The sequence below is a fragment of the Talpa europaea genome (genome assembly GCF_964194135.1).
Source record: "Talpa europaea genome assembly, chromosome: 1".
NCBI classification, from domain to species: Eukaryota; Metazoa; Chordata; class Mammalia; order Eulipotyphla; family Talpidae; genus Talpa; species Talpa europaea.
Window position 1 is genome coordinate 153298380 of NC_140073.1, and position 13565 is coordinate 153311944.

The following is a 13565-nucleotide window of genomic DNA, read 5'->3' on the forward strand; positions in this document are numbered from 1 at the left end:
TGGTGGCTCAGGGCTTAGCATCGCGTCTGGCAGTCCTCCAGCCCCGTGTCATCAGCACCACTGTGCTCCTCCTCCGTCGGGTGGTAGGGAGAGCAGGTGGAATAAAAGGTGTTTTGAAAAGTACAAAGTATTCTCTAATTCTAAGAAATTGCTGCTCTGATTTCTCACATAGATACATGGGTGGGTTTCCCAGTTCTTGCTGATTTTGAAAGTCACGTGCAGTGACTTTCCAAACACAGGTTTTCTTCAGAGTAGGGTGTTATAAGTATGTCTTCTGTTGGCCTCACTTTTTCTCACTTGTGCCTTGTGCTGTGTCCCCAGGTAAAGCAGGCAGAACGTAGCGAGGCGTCTGTCGCTGCCGCCATGCCGTTCCCTTTTGGGAAGTCTCACAAATCTCCAGCAGACATTGTGAAGAACCTGAAGGAGAGCATGGCCGTTCTGGAAAAACAAGACATTTCTGACAAAAAAGCAGAAAAGGTATTTTTTGGGGGCTTTATTGTATATTTTTAATCTTTTGATGAGGAGCAATTGTAAGACATATTATGAACTGATTTTAAGAAATCAATAAATTCAAGTTGGGTTTATTTGGGGCTTTAAAAACATGGTCCTAAAGGGACCTTTGCAGCTGCTTGAACACAACATCTCCTGTACTGCCATAGAATACATATTTCTGACTTTTTTCTTAGTTTTTCATTTGAGATTTTCAAGTTACATTTTGTTGCTGAAGCGGTTTCTCTGATTTGTTGAGATCGGTGTTTGTATCAGCATTCTTCCTGGGGAGACACCTCTTCTGGTTTTCTGTGTTCCCTGTACCCGTGATGAGTATTTCCCTTCCAGTCACCACAGTCCAAAATCTGCCTTGGGTCCCAAGTTTATCTCCCTCATCTTCTCCAAAACATGTCGTCATTCACCAAATAGCATGAACTCTCACTTCCTAAAGGGCTTGTGAATCGATCCTGACTTCTGTCTCTATTTGACAAAGATCCTCGTGACCTTTTTATAGACATTAGCAGTGCTTTTTCCAAAATACCACCCCTGGTTTAACCCTTCAGTGCAGACTACTCGAGTGGCACAGAGGCCTGCACAGCTGGCCTCTGCATCTCCAGGTGGATTTTTATCCCCTTCCCTTACTCTGGATGCACCAGCGCGCTCAGCCTACCTCTGGGCATGGAGTCCGCTGTACAATTTTTAATGCCTTTTTCTTGTTCTCCACTCTCCATTTCTGCCTCAGCCCCCATTCATCTTTCATAATCCACATTTCTTTTTCCTTGATGCCCAGAATACTCCCTCCCCTGTCTCACTCTTGCCACATAAACAAATCTTCACTGGCCACCTCCTTTGGAAGTGCCAGGACTGCCTCCGTCTTCAGCCCGATTCTCTTGTGTTCTGTTTTTGTCTTCCTTGCCATGAGAGACCCCTTTGTCACTTCTGGCCGGCCTGTGTAGCCCATATCATCTGACACCATGCTGTTGAGTGGATGAGCATTTGATTGGAATGAAAATTGCCACTTCATCTTTTATTTTAGCAGGTTGTTTTCTGTCTTGGGCTGAAGGTTAGCTTTCTGTCTTTTTAAGTCTAAGACTGATTTACCTGTATTCTCATGAGGGAAAGAAGTTCACACTCATGGGATTAAGATTCGTAATTACAGACTATTGAACTAGTACCCATTTCTGACATTGGAATTAATCTGCAATTAGTAAAATTTTCTATAATTCAATTTCACTGTAAATCTTGCATAAAAGTTCCAATTTATTGGATGCCTCTAATAAGAGATGTAGATAAATGTTAATACAATTAAACTTTTTTTTTCTTCTATGTCTGGCTTGACAGAAACAGCTGCATTCTCACTTGTGTCTGTGTTCTGTGTGCTAGCGTGTTATTTTGGTTGAAGTGTCTATAAAGCCTATGTGACCTCATGGAGGTGTGTACTGGACTGGAATGGCATCTAATGAGTAGAGGCCAGAGATGCTGCTAAACATGGGACAGCTCCCCAAGCAAATAATAATCTGGTACTAATGTCAGTAAGACCAAAGTTGAGAATTGCTCTAAACCTCGGCATTAATAGGCCTTCTACTATTAGGATAAACAAAGCAAAGAAGCATAATTGTTTTCTGAAAAACAGATTTCATTTCAAAAGAAGGGAAACAATTCTGAAGAGCTATCCGTGCAAATTTCTTTTTCTGAATTGATTAAAAAATATAAAAATTTCTGATTTACTTGCCAAGGTAGAAAGGGAAATAGCAAATGATGCAAATGGTAAGAGGAAACTAAGACCTGAAAACATGGAAAGATGAAAACCTAATTACTGAGTTAAAACCATGAAAAACAACTTTGACGGTGTACCTAATAATTAAAATTTGAAGGTAGCCCCATTAAAACCTCAGTGCTTGCGTGATTTGTTGCATAGCATTGTCCTGGAAAGTCTAGCTGATGCATTTAGAAATAAAATATATAACTACTGCATATACAGAGGAAAGATTTCTGTTGAGATATTCACATCTTCTCAAAACACAACAAAATCAATGCAAAAACAAATAGCTGAAAGAATACAAAATTCATAGCTTTCCTCAATACTAATCATAACTGCCTAGAAATTGTAATTTTTCAAAAAGCATTACATATATAGTAGCAACATAAAAAATTCAAGATGTGGGCCTCCCTGGTGGCTCAAGGGGTTAAGTCTCAGCACTGTGAAGCTATCTGCAGCATGATTTTGATCCCCGGGCAGGGAGCGTTATAACCTACATGGGGCAGCAGACCTCTCCTGTCTCACCTGCTGCTCCCTTCAGCAGTGTATTTCAGTCTATCTGCCTGTTCTGCTCCCCACTCTCTCTCTGGTGAATCATCTTCCCCTTCCACCCCCCCTCACCTCTGGCCTACACCCCAGTTCTTGTATGCATAAATAAATAAAATAAATCTTTTTTTAAAAATTAAGATGTCTGGGAATACTTTAATCAGTATGGAGAACGTATATGAAGAAAACTGTAAAACTGAAATAAAAATACTTGGTCTATGTTAATTGAATGGGGTATGGATAAGATGCCATTTCTTCTCCAATTAATTTTTAAGCTTGAAGCAATTCCATTCCGCTTAAGCAGGCCGTTTGTACAGATGAAGCAGGATCATTTTGTACCTTGACAAAGAGTGATTCTGAAGTTCTAGAAGAATATGTAAAATAGCTCCAAGAATATCTAAAAATTCCAAATCGGGGTGGAATTTAGGAATCTAAATCCAACTTTGTGTTGAAGCAGAACATACTTCCCACATCTACACATAGTCCTCCAGCCATGTGTAGTGGACCTCCTCTTCCTTGATTAGGCCAGAAGACTTGGTGACTCCTGTCACAGTCCCCAAATCCAGTTCATCAGCAGATCTGCCCACTTTACCAGATTTTTAACAGAAAATTAGAAACCAGAATCTAGCCACTTCTCCCCCATTTTTAAAATATCCCTGGTTTGAGCTACCAGTGTCTCTGCTCTGAATTACTGCAGTGTCCTTCTAACTGGTTTCCATTGCTTCCCAACGGCCACAGTGATTCTTTCAAAATGAATCAAAAGGCAAAAAAGGAGATTTTTACTCCCCTCAGAGTAAAAGTCAAAATCCTTACAAGAGCTGAATTAAGTTCTGCAGGCCAAATCCTGCCTGGTTCTATTTTTGTAAGATCTGTGAACTGAGAATGACGTTTACTTTTTTAAAGGGTTGACTTAAAAAGTAAGGAAGAATATGCAACTATCTGCCCTTTAATAGAAAAGTTGATCTCATTCTTGCCCATGATCTTGGTCTTCTCTTCTGGTTCTCCCCTCCATTGGCTTCCTTTCTTCAGACATTCCAGTCACTCTCCTGCCTTTAGACCCTTACATTTAGCTGTTCCCTCTTTATGGAATGTTCTTCTCCCCAGCTCTCTGCTGGCTTACTCCCTTATACTCACATCACTTTTCACCCAACGTCCTATTTGAAATACACCCCTGCCTTCTGGCATTTCTATCCCCCATCAACCCTGTCTTGTTCTGTCTCATATAGCACTTAACTTCTTTAATATATTTAGTGATGTGTTTATGATTTATTGCCCTTGTTAGAATATAAGCCTCCCAAAGATAGAGTGAAATAACTATGTGTATTTATTGAAAATGGACCACTTAACAGAGTTAACATGAAATGCTGTCACCATGTCATACTTCTGGAATCTTTGCTTTCTACTGATGAGGATAAAATAGATATCGCTGAGCATATTGTAGCAATGTACACTGAGTTTGTGACTTGGATGTGGGTGCACTAGCCAGGTATCTTCTGAATAGCAAGTGGTGGCTCACATGTGGTATCACATTCCTCTTCGGTGCTACCAGCCACTGAAATAGGGAAATAAATGACTTCTCAAGAGGTGTACCCTATTGCTCCTAGTATTCCCCATGTAGTTCTGTGCTCATTAATTATTTTCTCCTGTAGTTCAAGAGATGTGATTGGATGAATAATTATACCCAGTGAATCTGATGAGTGAATCACTGTTTGCTTCTAGGCAAGTGTCCAATGATTTGCAGGATACTGTCCTTCTAAGCTGTTTATTTTTTTAAAAATTTATTTATTTTTGCATACAAGAACTGGGGTATACACCAGAGGTGCGGGGGGGGGGGGGTGTGAGAGGATTCACCAGAGACAGAATGGGGAGCAGAACAGGCAGACTGACTGAAATACACTGCTGAGGGGAGCAGCGGGTAAGACAAGAGAGGTCTGCTGTTCCTTGTGGGTAGCTCCTCAGCTGGGGATCCAACTCTTGCTGCAGTTGCTGCAGATAGCTTCATACTGCTGAGACTTAACCCCTGCATCACCAAGGAGGCCCTGTTTGATATTTATTGTCATTGATTTATATGAGGAGAATTAGCAGACTTCATTAACAGAGTCTGTGAATGTGAGAAGTTGGGGAATAGCAAACTTGTTGAATGACTGAATCAGGCGCCAAAAGAAGGGTCATTTAATGGAATAATTGGAGGAGAGATGGAGGGGGAGGACATGACCTTAACTGTTAAAACATGGTATGAATAAAAGTATAGTTCTGTATTAGTATTTAAGAAAAGAGACTAGATGCCAACAAAGAAAATAAAACTGGATCACTAAAAATAGTTGATTAAACCAAAAGAGGGCATAAGGAGAAGAAAGGGGGATTAAAGAACAGGTCAATAGGACAAATGGGAAACAAATGGCAAGATGGTAGACTCCAGTGTGCCATGTCAGTAAGCACATTAATGGTCTGAACACCCCGATTGAAATGTGGAGATTTTCAAATTGAATGTCCTAACTATATGTGCCTATAAAAATTGTACTTTGAAGATAATGACACAATTAAGTTAAAAGTAAAAGGATGGGAGGGCCTCCCTGGTAGCGCAGGGGTTAAAGTCTTAGCGCTGTCAAAACTATCGCCAGCTACTGTGGCATGAGTTCAATCCCCAGTCAGGGAGCTGACCCACATGGCACAGCAGACCACTCCTGTCTCACCCACTGCTCCCCTCAGCAGTGGATTTCAGTTGATCCTCCTATTCTACTCCCTACTCTGTCTCTGGTGAATCCTCTCCCCCGCCACCCCTCACCTCTGCCCTACACCCCAGTTCTTGTATGCATAAATATATAAAATTAATCTTAAAAAAAAAAAGTAAAATGATGGGAAAAGATACACTGTGTTAACACTTGTCAAAAAATTGGGGCTCTCCTACTATAATAGATAGAAAATGATTTCAGAGCGAATATTATCAGAGATAAAATTATTTCATTATAAAATAGGGATCAATTAATCCAAGAGATCTAATAACAGCTTTAAGTAAAGCAAAAGCTGTAAAAAGAAATTGTTAATCCACAATTATAGTTGGAAATTTCAGTAACCCACTATTAATAACTGATAGAGCAAGTAGGCAGAAAGTCAGTCAGAATTTTCTAGACCAAAATGATACTGTCTACCAATTTGACCTGATTGACATTTAGAGTACTTTACCCAACAACAGCAGAACATTCCTACCCCTTTGAAGTACACATGGAATATTTTTAGTAAATGTAGACCATATTCTAAAAGAAAAAATTTATATATTATGTTCTGTTTAGTGACTAGAAAGGAATTAAATTGAACATCAATACCAGAGCCTTGGAAATACTCCAAGAATATTTAGAAACTAAATGTCATATTTCTAAATTATAAAGTATTTAAATACAATAAAGATGAAAATACCTGGGCCTCTGGTGGTAGAGAGGGTATGATAACATGCTTTTTTTAGAGGTGTGACCCTGTACCCCTAAAATATATACAGTGTTGTAAACCAACATTACCTCAGTAAACAGAATGAAACAGTTTATTAGAATTAGTGAGCTGTTACTGAAATACTACTTGAAATTTTTATAGCATTAAATGCATAAGGCAGGAGAATTCAGCTTCTGTTTGAAGAAACTAGAAAAAGCACAAAACACAAAGTAGCAAGAGAAAGGAAATACATACAAATCAAATCATAAATCACTGAAAGAAAAAACTATAAAATAAAAAATTAGTTCTTTAAGAAGATGAATAAAATTGATAAACTCTAGCTAAGGTTGATAAGAGAAAATTAGAGATGTAAATTATCAATATCTGGAATGAAGTTAGCATCATTATAGATTCTACAGGCACTGTAAGGAAATATTATGGAAAACTTTGTCCAAAAACTCAACAACTTAGATATCAGCAAATTCCTTGAAAGAAACTGCCCAAGCTCACTTAACATGTAAATAACCCTAACTGCCCTATACCTCTTAAAATAATTCAATTTGTAGTATTAACTCTCCTTCAGAGATCTAGGCACAAAATAGAAGGGCTTAATTTACCTTATTGCAAAATTATAAAGCTACAGTTATTACAACAGTGTGTTCAACATAAAGATAGACAAAGAGACCCATGGAACAGAATAGAAAATCTAGAAATCTATACATTTCTGGACAATTTTGACAAAGGTGCTATTGCAGATTCAGTGGAGAAGGGATAGTCATTTCAACAATTGGTGCTAAAATAATTTGATAGCCACATATGCCCACATTCCCCAAAAACTGTTGGCTCCATGCTTCATGACATATATAAAAAATGAACTAAATATAAAGCCTAAGATTATAAAGTTTCTAGAAGAAAACAGGAGAAAGTCTTTAGGATCTTGGGCTAGGCAAAAAATTCTTATACATGTCATGAACAACCTACTCTATAAAAGAAAAATTGGATAAATTGGAATTCATCAAAATTAAAATCCTCTGTTCTTTAAAAGACACTGTTTATAAATAGAGTGGAAAAAAAGCTACAGGCTGAAAGAAAATTTTGTCAAAGCGTATATCTGATAAAAGATTGCATCCAGAACATATTAAGAACTTTCAAAACAAGAATTAGCAAACTTCACCAAGTGAGACATACAGACTTCAGATAAGCATTTGAAAAAATGTAATCATTAATCATAAGGGAATTAAAGGGTCAAAGCCCAGGATGCAATACCACTGTATATCTACTTGAATGGACACAATTAAAAATGTGGACTGAACGGAATGTTGGTGATGAGGCAGAGCAAGTAGAAACGGCTGGTGGGAACATGCAATGATGTAACCACTTTGGGAGACACTTTGACAGTTTCTTAAAAAGCTAAACTCATATCTAGTTATTTTACTTCTAAGTGTCAACCTGTGAGAAAGAAATGCATCCAGATAAAGACTTTCACATAATTGTTCATAGCAGGTTTATTTGTGTAAAACAGGAAATAACTCACGCACATAGATAAACCAGTACCTCCATAGAATGGAATACTACTCGTTAAAAAAAGAATGAACTCTAGGGGCTAATATCTAAGATCTCAAATAACCAATACAACTCAACAAAAAGAAAACAACCCAACCAAAAATGGGCAGAAGAGCTAAACAGACACTTCTGCAAAGAAGATATACAGATAGTCAGTAGGCACATGAAAAAAAAGTTCGACGTTCAGCATCACTGTTCATGGTAATGTAGACTGGTCAATCCCCTATGGAGGGTCCTCAGATTAAAAATATCTACCATATGATGCAGCAATTCCACTCCTGTGTATCTACCCAAAGAATGCAAGAAGGGATGTCTGCGCTTCTATATTCATTGCAGCACTGTTTATAATAGCCAAGTAATGGAAACTAGCTATGTGCCCAGCAACAGAGAGGTGGATTAAGAAGATGTATATATACACAATGGAACACTCAGCTGTTTGAAAGAAAGATGGACTCTTGCCATTTTGACAACATGGATGAAACTGCTGAAGGGTATTATTTAAAGTGAAGTAAGTCAGGAGAAAACTGGATGATTTCATTCATGTAGACTGTAGAGAAAGAAAGGAACAGACAAAACTAAGCGAAAACAAACCCTAGAAATATGACTGCATAATTGAGACGGCTAGAGGGCAGGGTGGATGAAGGTGAGCATAATGACAGGAGGGACCCAGTGGACTATGGCAGAGGATTTTGGGTGATTTGGTGGTGGATGTGGTGTGGTGCTATATACCTGAGGAGGTATGGGCCTGTTCCCTAAATCATATACAGTAAACCAGTATTACAACAGTTGTTTTTTCATTAAGAAAGATGAATTAGGGCCTCCCATGGTGGCGCAGCTGCCCACAGCCTCTGCAGTACCGGTTCGATCCCTGGCCGCTGGCGAGGGTCCCACATGGCGCGCAGACCTTGCCTGCCGTGCCCGCTGCTCCCCTCAGCAGTGTATTTCGTCAGTCTGCCCATTCTGTTCCCCGCTCTGGCGCCGGTGAATTCTCTCACCCTCCCATGCTTCTGACTGTACCCAGTGCTTGTATAAATAAATAAATCTTTTAAAAAAATAAAAAAAAGATGAATTAAAAAATCATGAACTGCTATCCACAACAACGTGAATAAGTCTCAAAATATATTGAGTGGAAGAAGCGGGACTCTGAAGAGTATATAATGTGTGATTCCATTTATACGAAGCTCTAGAAATGAAACATTCCTAATGACAGCAAGCAAATCACTGGTTGTTGATTAAATTGTGGGGGGTTGAATTGGAGGGTTAGAGTGGGGTTGGTGAGGTGAAACGACTACGAGGGAAGTAGGAGTCTCGTGATGGAAATGTTCACTGTCTTGGTGGTTTCACGGATGTGTACACAAGCACAGACTCCTTAAGTTGGACACTTTCTGTGTGCTTTGTTGTATGTCAGTTATGACTTAATAAGAAAAGACTTTCCATTACCAACTGAGTTGGAGGTTATGTAGAAACCACATATATACACCTGGAGAATAAATCATGTAATAAAACACCCAGAGAGATTATTAAAAGCTTAGGTTACAATAATTGAAGTGCGCTGTTTAAATTTAAAGTAATTGTCATCTACTCTGGTTCGACAAGTCCACACCTGAAATGTAGGGAATTAAGGGGATGACCAGACTTGCACAGAAATTCAGAACTGCCATGGAGAAAACTGCCAGTTGAATGTACTAGCTGTGTGAGGTAGAGAAAGGCTAAAATTTGAGCAGTGTGACTTTGTAGGATGGAGCGAAGCCCTAGCTAGAGGCCTTAGCAAAGTGTTTTAGGGACTCTTCTCTGAGTAAAGGGAACATTTCAGACAGTGACAGGAGATAGGATTAAGACCTACGAGTGGAAGAAAAAAGTCGCATTTCATCTTGATATTAGGAAAAATGACAGGTGAAATCGGGATGGTCAGAGGGTGGTTAAGTTGCCTGTCTCTGCATTGGCATGGGCTAGGCAACCACATAGGCACTGCCAGAGGAATTCGAGCTCTGCAAGGTTGATGCATCCTTGTTTTGGTACAACCTTACTTGGTGAGGTAACTTAGAGACAGGCCTCCATTTCATTTTGGGGTAGAATAGATTCCTGTTAAGATTCTCATGATCCCCATGAAGAAAGCTGTTGTGTTGTAAGTTGTTGGAGGACACCCCACATAGTGAGCAGAAGGGCCTTGACCCGTAGGAAAACCTCCGAGTGACAAGACTTGGTGTTGAGAGCCTGGAAAGTGACCTGCGTGGAGTCAGGCTTCTACATCTCCACAGTCTGAGAATAACAAAATGGAGAGACCCTGCGCAGTGAGTAGAAGGGCCTTGACCCGAGTCCCTAAGGCATGTGAAAACACATGCGTCTCGGAGGAAAACCTCTGGGTGACAGGACTTGGTGTTGAGAGCCTGGAAGGGGCCTGCGTACATCTCCACAGTTTGAGAACAACAAAAATAATGAGCGAACTTCCCAGGCTCTGGCTAGGGGGCGATAAGATTATGTGTGTGAGAACTAACCACCTGGTACCCTACTGTCTGAGGTAAATGGATAATAGTAAGAAAATAGACTAATCACTCATGCATGTTATCATTATGTGGTATGCTTTGATGTTACACCTGCTGCAATTAAAATAGTATATAATGAGCACTAAGACATAAAGAATTACTGCATGCTGGACATGACAGTCCCCATGTCTGATTTCCCTCACCGTCGTGCCCCAGGTCTCGGACTCACTAGAAGTCCACAGTAAGTAACCCATTACACAGAGTCAGAGGTGGGATTTACTGTAGCTCTGCCAAACCCAGGGTAAAATTGTGTATGTTTCTGCTTTACTTCTTACATCCATGGGCATTTTCTCTTTCATTTCTTATGATATTGTAGAGAAAATAATACACATCTGAGTGTTTATTCCTTTATTTATACCTCATTGATATTTTTACTTGTTTTATGTGGTATAGTTACCATATTAAGACTTGGGTAAAATTCAGATATGTTAGCCCCTTAGGAATTGTGCCACCAGCCCTTTGAAAAAAAAATTTGTAGAAAACTACTTTCCTCCTACCTTTAGAAAAAATGATTTATCACACCATCCTTTTTTTTTTTAGGTAATTGGGGCACCTGGGATGGAGTGGGGTCGGGTGGAATTGGTTCTTTCGTGGCTAACAGTCACTCACCCCTTGCGTACAATATGAAGAAGGTACGGCCACCCTCCCTCAGCTTGTTCTTGACTCCCTTCATCGCTGTGAATGCATGTGTTCACAGAGTTGAATAGCGATATTCACTCATTTCATGAGAGGAATAAGTCTGCAACATATTTAAGAGGGGAGGGAGCAGCCTTTTCATAGCATAGCCATTCCACAGTGACTCGTGGTTACTAAACTTGTTCAGCGTAATCTTTGACACCAGAAGGTTATTAATAGGTTTTTCTTAGTCCATGATCTTTCAGTTTTGACTGCTCAGACATTTTCGGTAGCAGAGGGCATGTCTTTGTAGGATTTTAATTTAATATAGGAGTGAACATGATAGTGGAATTGGTCTCATCATCAAATATTGGCACCAACAATATTTCTCTGTGCTTTTAGATTCCATCTCACATCCTTTATCTTCAGATTCTTTGATTTAAGGACTTCCTTTTTTCAGTGAGGTCATTTAATAGATCCATTTTTGAGAGCAAACTTTTATTTAAGGCAATAAATATGGATTGGTATGCATTTAGAGGACTCTTGTTTGAGGGGATTGTTTTGTTAAAAGAGTGGGTCTAAAGAAACCCAAGAAAATATCAGACAAAAAAGGAACTATCTGGGCTCTTTGGGACATTTCTCAATAATAATTAGTTACATGTAAATTATAACAATCTCTAGCTAATGATAAAAAGAACAAGAAAATCCTGCTTAATCATTTCAAAATTAGTTCTGAATTATGCCTCCTGGTAATTGTGCACAGTAGTTGGAAGGACAGTCTTTTGGAAACAAAGACAACAAAAGTAACTACTGTCATTAACTCTTGTCAACTTTGGTGAGAGATTCTCAACTTGATTGTATCCACAGACATTTTAGTGCCCTCCTATATGTGGGCTGGTAGGCACATGGGTCACATTTTATACCTGTATTAAGTTTATAACCTAGTAAAGGAAATAGGTACATAAATAATGTGGAGAGAGACTAGAGGGTATAATGGAATTTGTGGAAACCAAGAGGATAAAGCAGTCAATACCTCTGTCAGAGGTGCAGAGGCAGCATTAGCTTTAAAGTGACATTTGAGCTGATTTGTAAGGAGTTCGGCAGGCAAAGAATGAGGGGGAATGGAATGTGCTGCAGCTGAAAGTATGGCGTGTTCAGACAACAGTGACAAGTTCAAGGTAACTTTATTAGCAGAGATAGAAGGGAATGGTAGGAGGTGATACTATAGATGTAGATTGTAGATGATTGAAAAGGATCTTATATACTAACTTTATACTGAGGAAGCTCAAGTTGTCTTGTTTTGCTTTGTTTTAAATATTTATTTTTAAACAATTACGAATTCTTAGGAAGTTGTAAAAACATCTGTAGGGAGAGCCCATATTTCTCCTACTGGGTAACATGTAACTATGGACGATATGAAGGCCAGGAAATTGACACTGATACAGTCTAAAGGCCTTATTCACATTTCACCAGTTTTTCGGGGTGTGTGTGTGTGTGTATGTATACGTACGTATGTATGTATGTACGTACATGTACGTGTGTAGTGTGTACAGTTATGTCACATGTGTAGCTGTGGCTGTGTGGCTTTTTTATCCAACACCACAATCAAGATACAGAATTGCTCCTTTTCCACAAGGCCCCCTCTTGATATTCCTTCATAGTCACCCCCTTTTCCTCTCCCTGAATCCCTAACCCTTGCTGGCAACCACTAATTTATTTTCCAAACCCATAATTTTGTTATTTCAAGAATGTTTTAAAAATAAAGTCATATAGTATGTAACCCTTTGAGATAGACTTTCTTTCACTCCATTTAGTTCCCTTGGAGTCTAGGAGAGTAATTGAATCAATAATGTCCTTTTGACTGCTGAGTAGTATTCTGAACCCCAGTGTGTTTAACCATTTACTAGTTATAGGACATCTGTGCTGTTTCTAGTTTGGGGCTATTAACAAATGAAGCTACCATGAACATTTTTGTGTGTCAGTGCTCAAGAGTGTGATACCAAGGCCAAGTGGAGAGTGCCTGTTGCATTTTATAAGAAACCCCCAAACTCTTCCAGAGTTCCTATGCCATTTTGCATTTCGGTTAGCGAGTGCATGCCCAGTTCCAGGTGTATTGGGAAGACAGACATGATGGCAGAGGATGAACTTTGTACAAAAACTCTGGTAGCAAGGAGACCGGAAGGGTAAGGAGGAGAAGCATGATTCTAGACTAGACTTCTGAGGGAGAATTGAGAGGATTTATTTGCTGGTCAGCTGCAGTTCATTCCAGGTTCACATATCCTGTGACCTGTCTTCTACCCATCAGCTATTTTCCAGGGCTTAAGTCAATAAAGTGTGCCCTACACCTGCCCATTTCTTATTTCTCTAAAGAAAGTTTTATTAGACACAGCCACAGCCGCCATCCATCTACGTGTGGACTGTGGTGGCTTTGCTGCGGCAGAACTGAGTAGTTGTGACAGAAACCGTATGACCTAAAAAACACTACTTATCTGGAGAAATTGATAGATGCTTCTAATGAGCTAGATCTTAGCAGGGATCTCATTTTGGTTAGAAATTGGAGGGGCTGGGGCAAGGAGCGAGCGAGCGAGCGTGCGTGCGCGCGTGTGTGCGTGTGTGTGTGTGTGCGT

At 39.6% G+C, this 13565-nt stretch overlaps 1 protein-coding gene across 3 annotated transcripts in view; it reads left to right on the forward strand.

Annotated features, from left to right (window-relative positions):
* Positions 1–363: 363 nt before the first annotated feature.
* Positions 364–13565, forward strand: part of CAB39 (calcium binding protein 39) — a gene marked incomplete at its 5' end in the record, with an annotated part of 46767 nt that continues 33565 nt past the window's right edge. For all 3 annotated transcript variants that reach the window (XM_084253142.1, XM_084253143.1, XM_084253144.1), the window contains one exon: positions 364–477. In XM_084253142.1, coding sequence (XP_084109268.1) covers positions 364–477 — 114 coding nt within the window. The remainder of the gene's footprint in view (positions 478–13565) is intronic.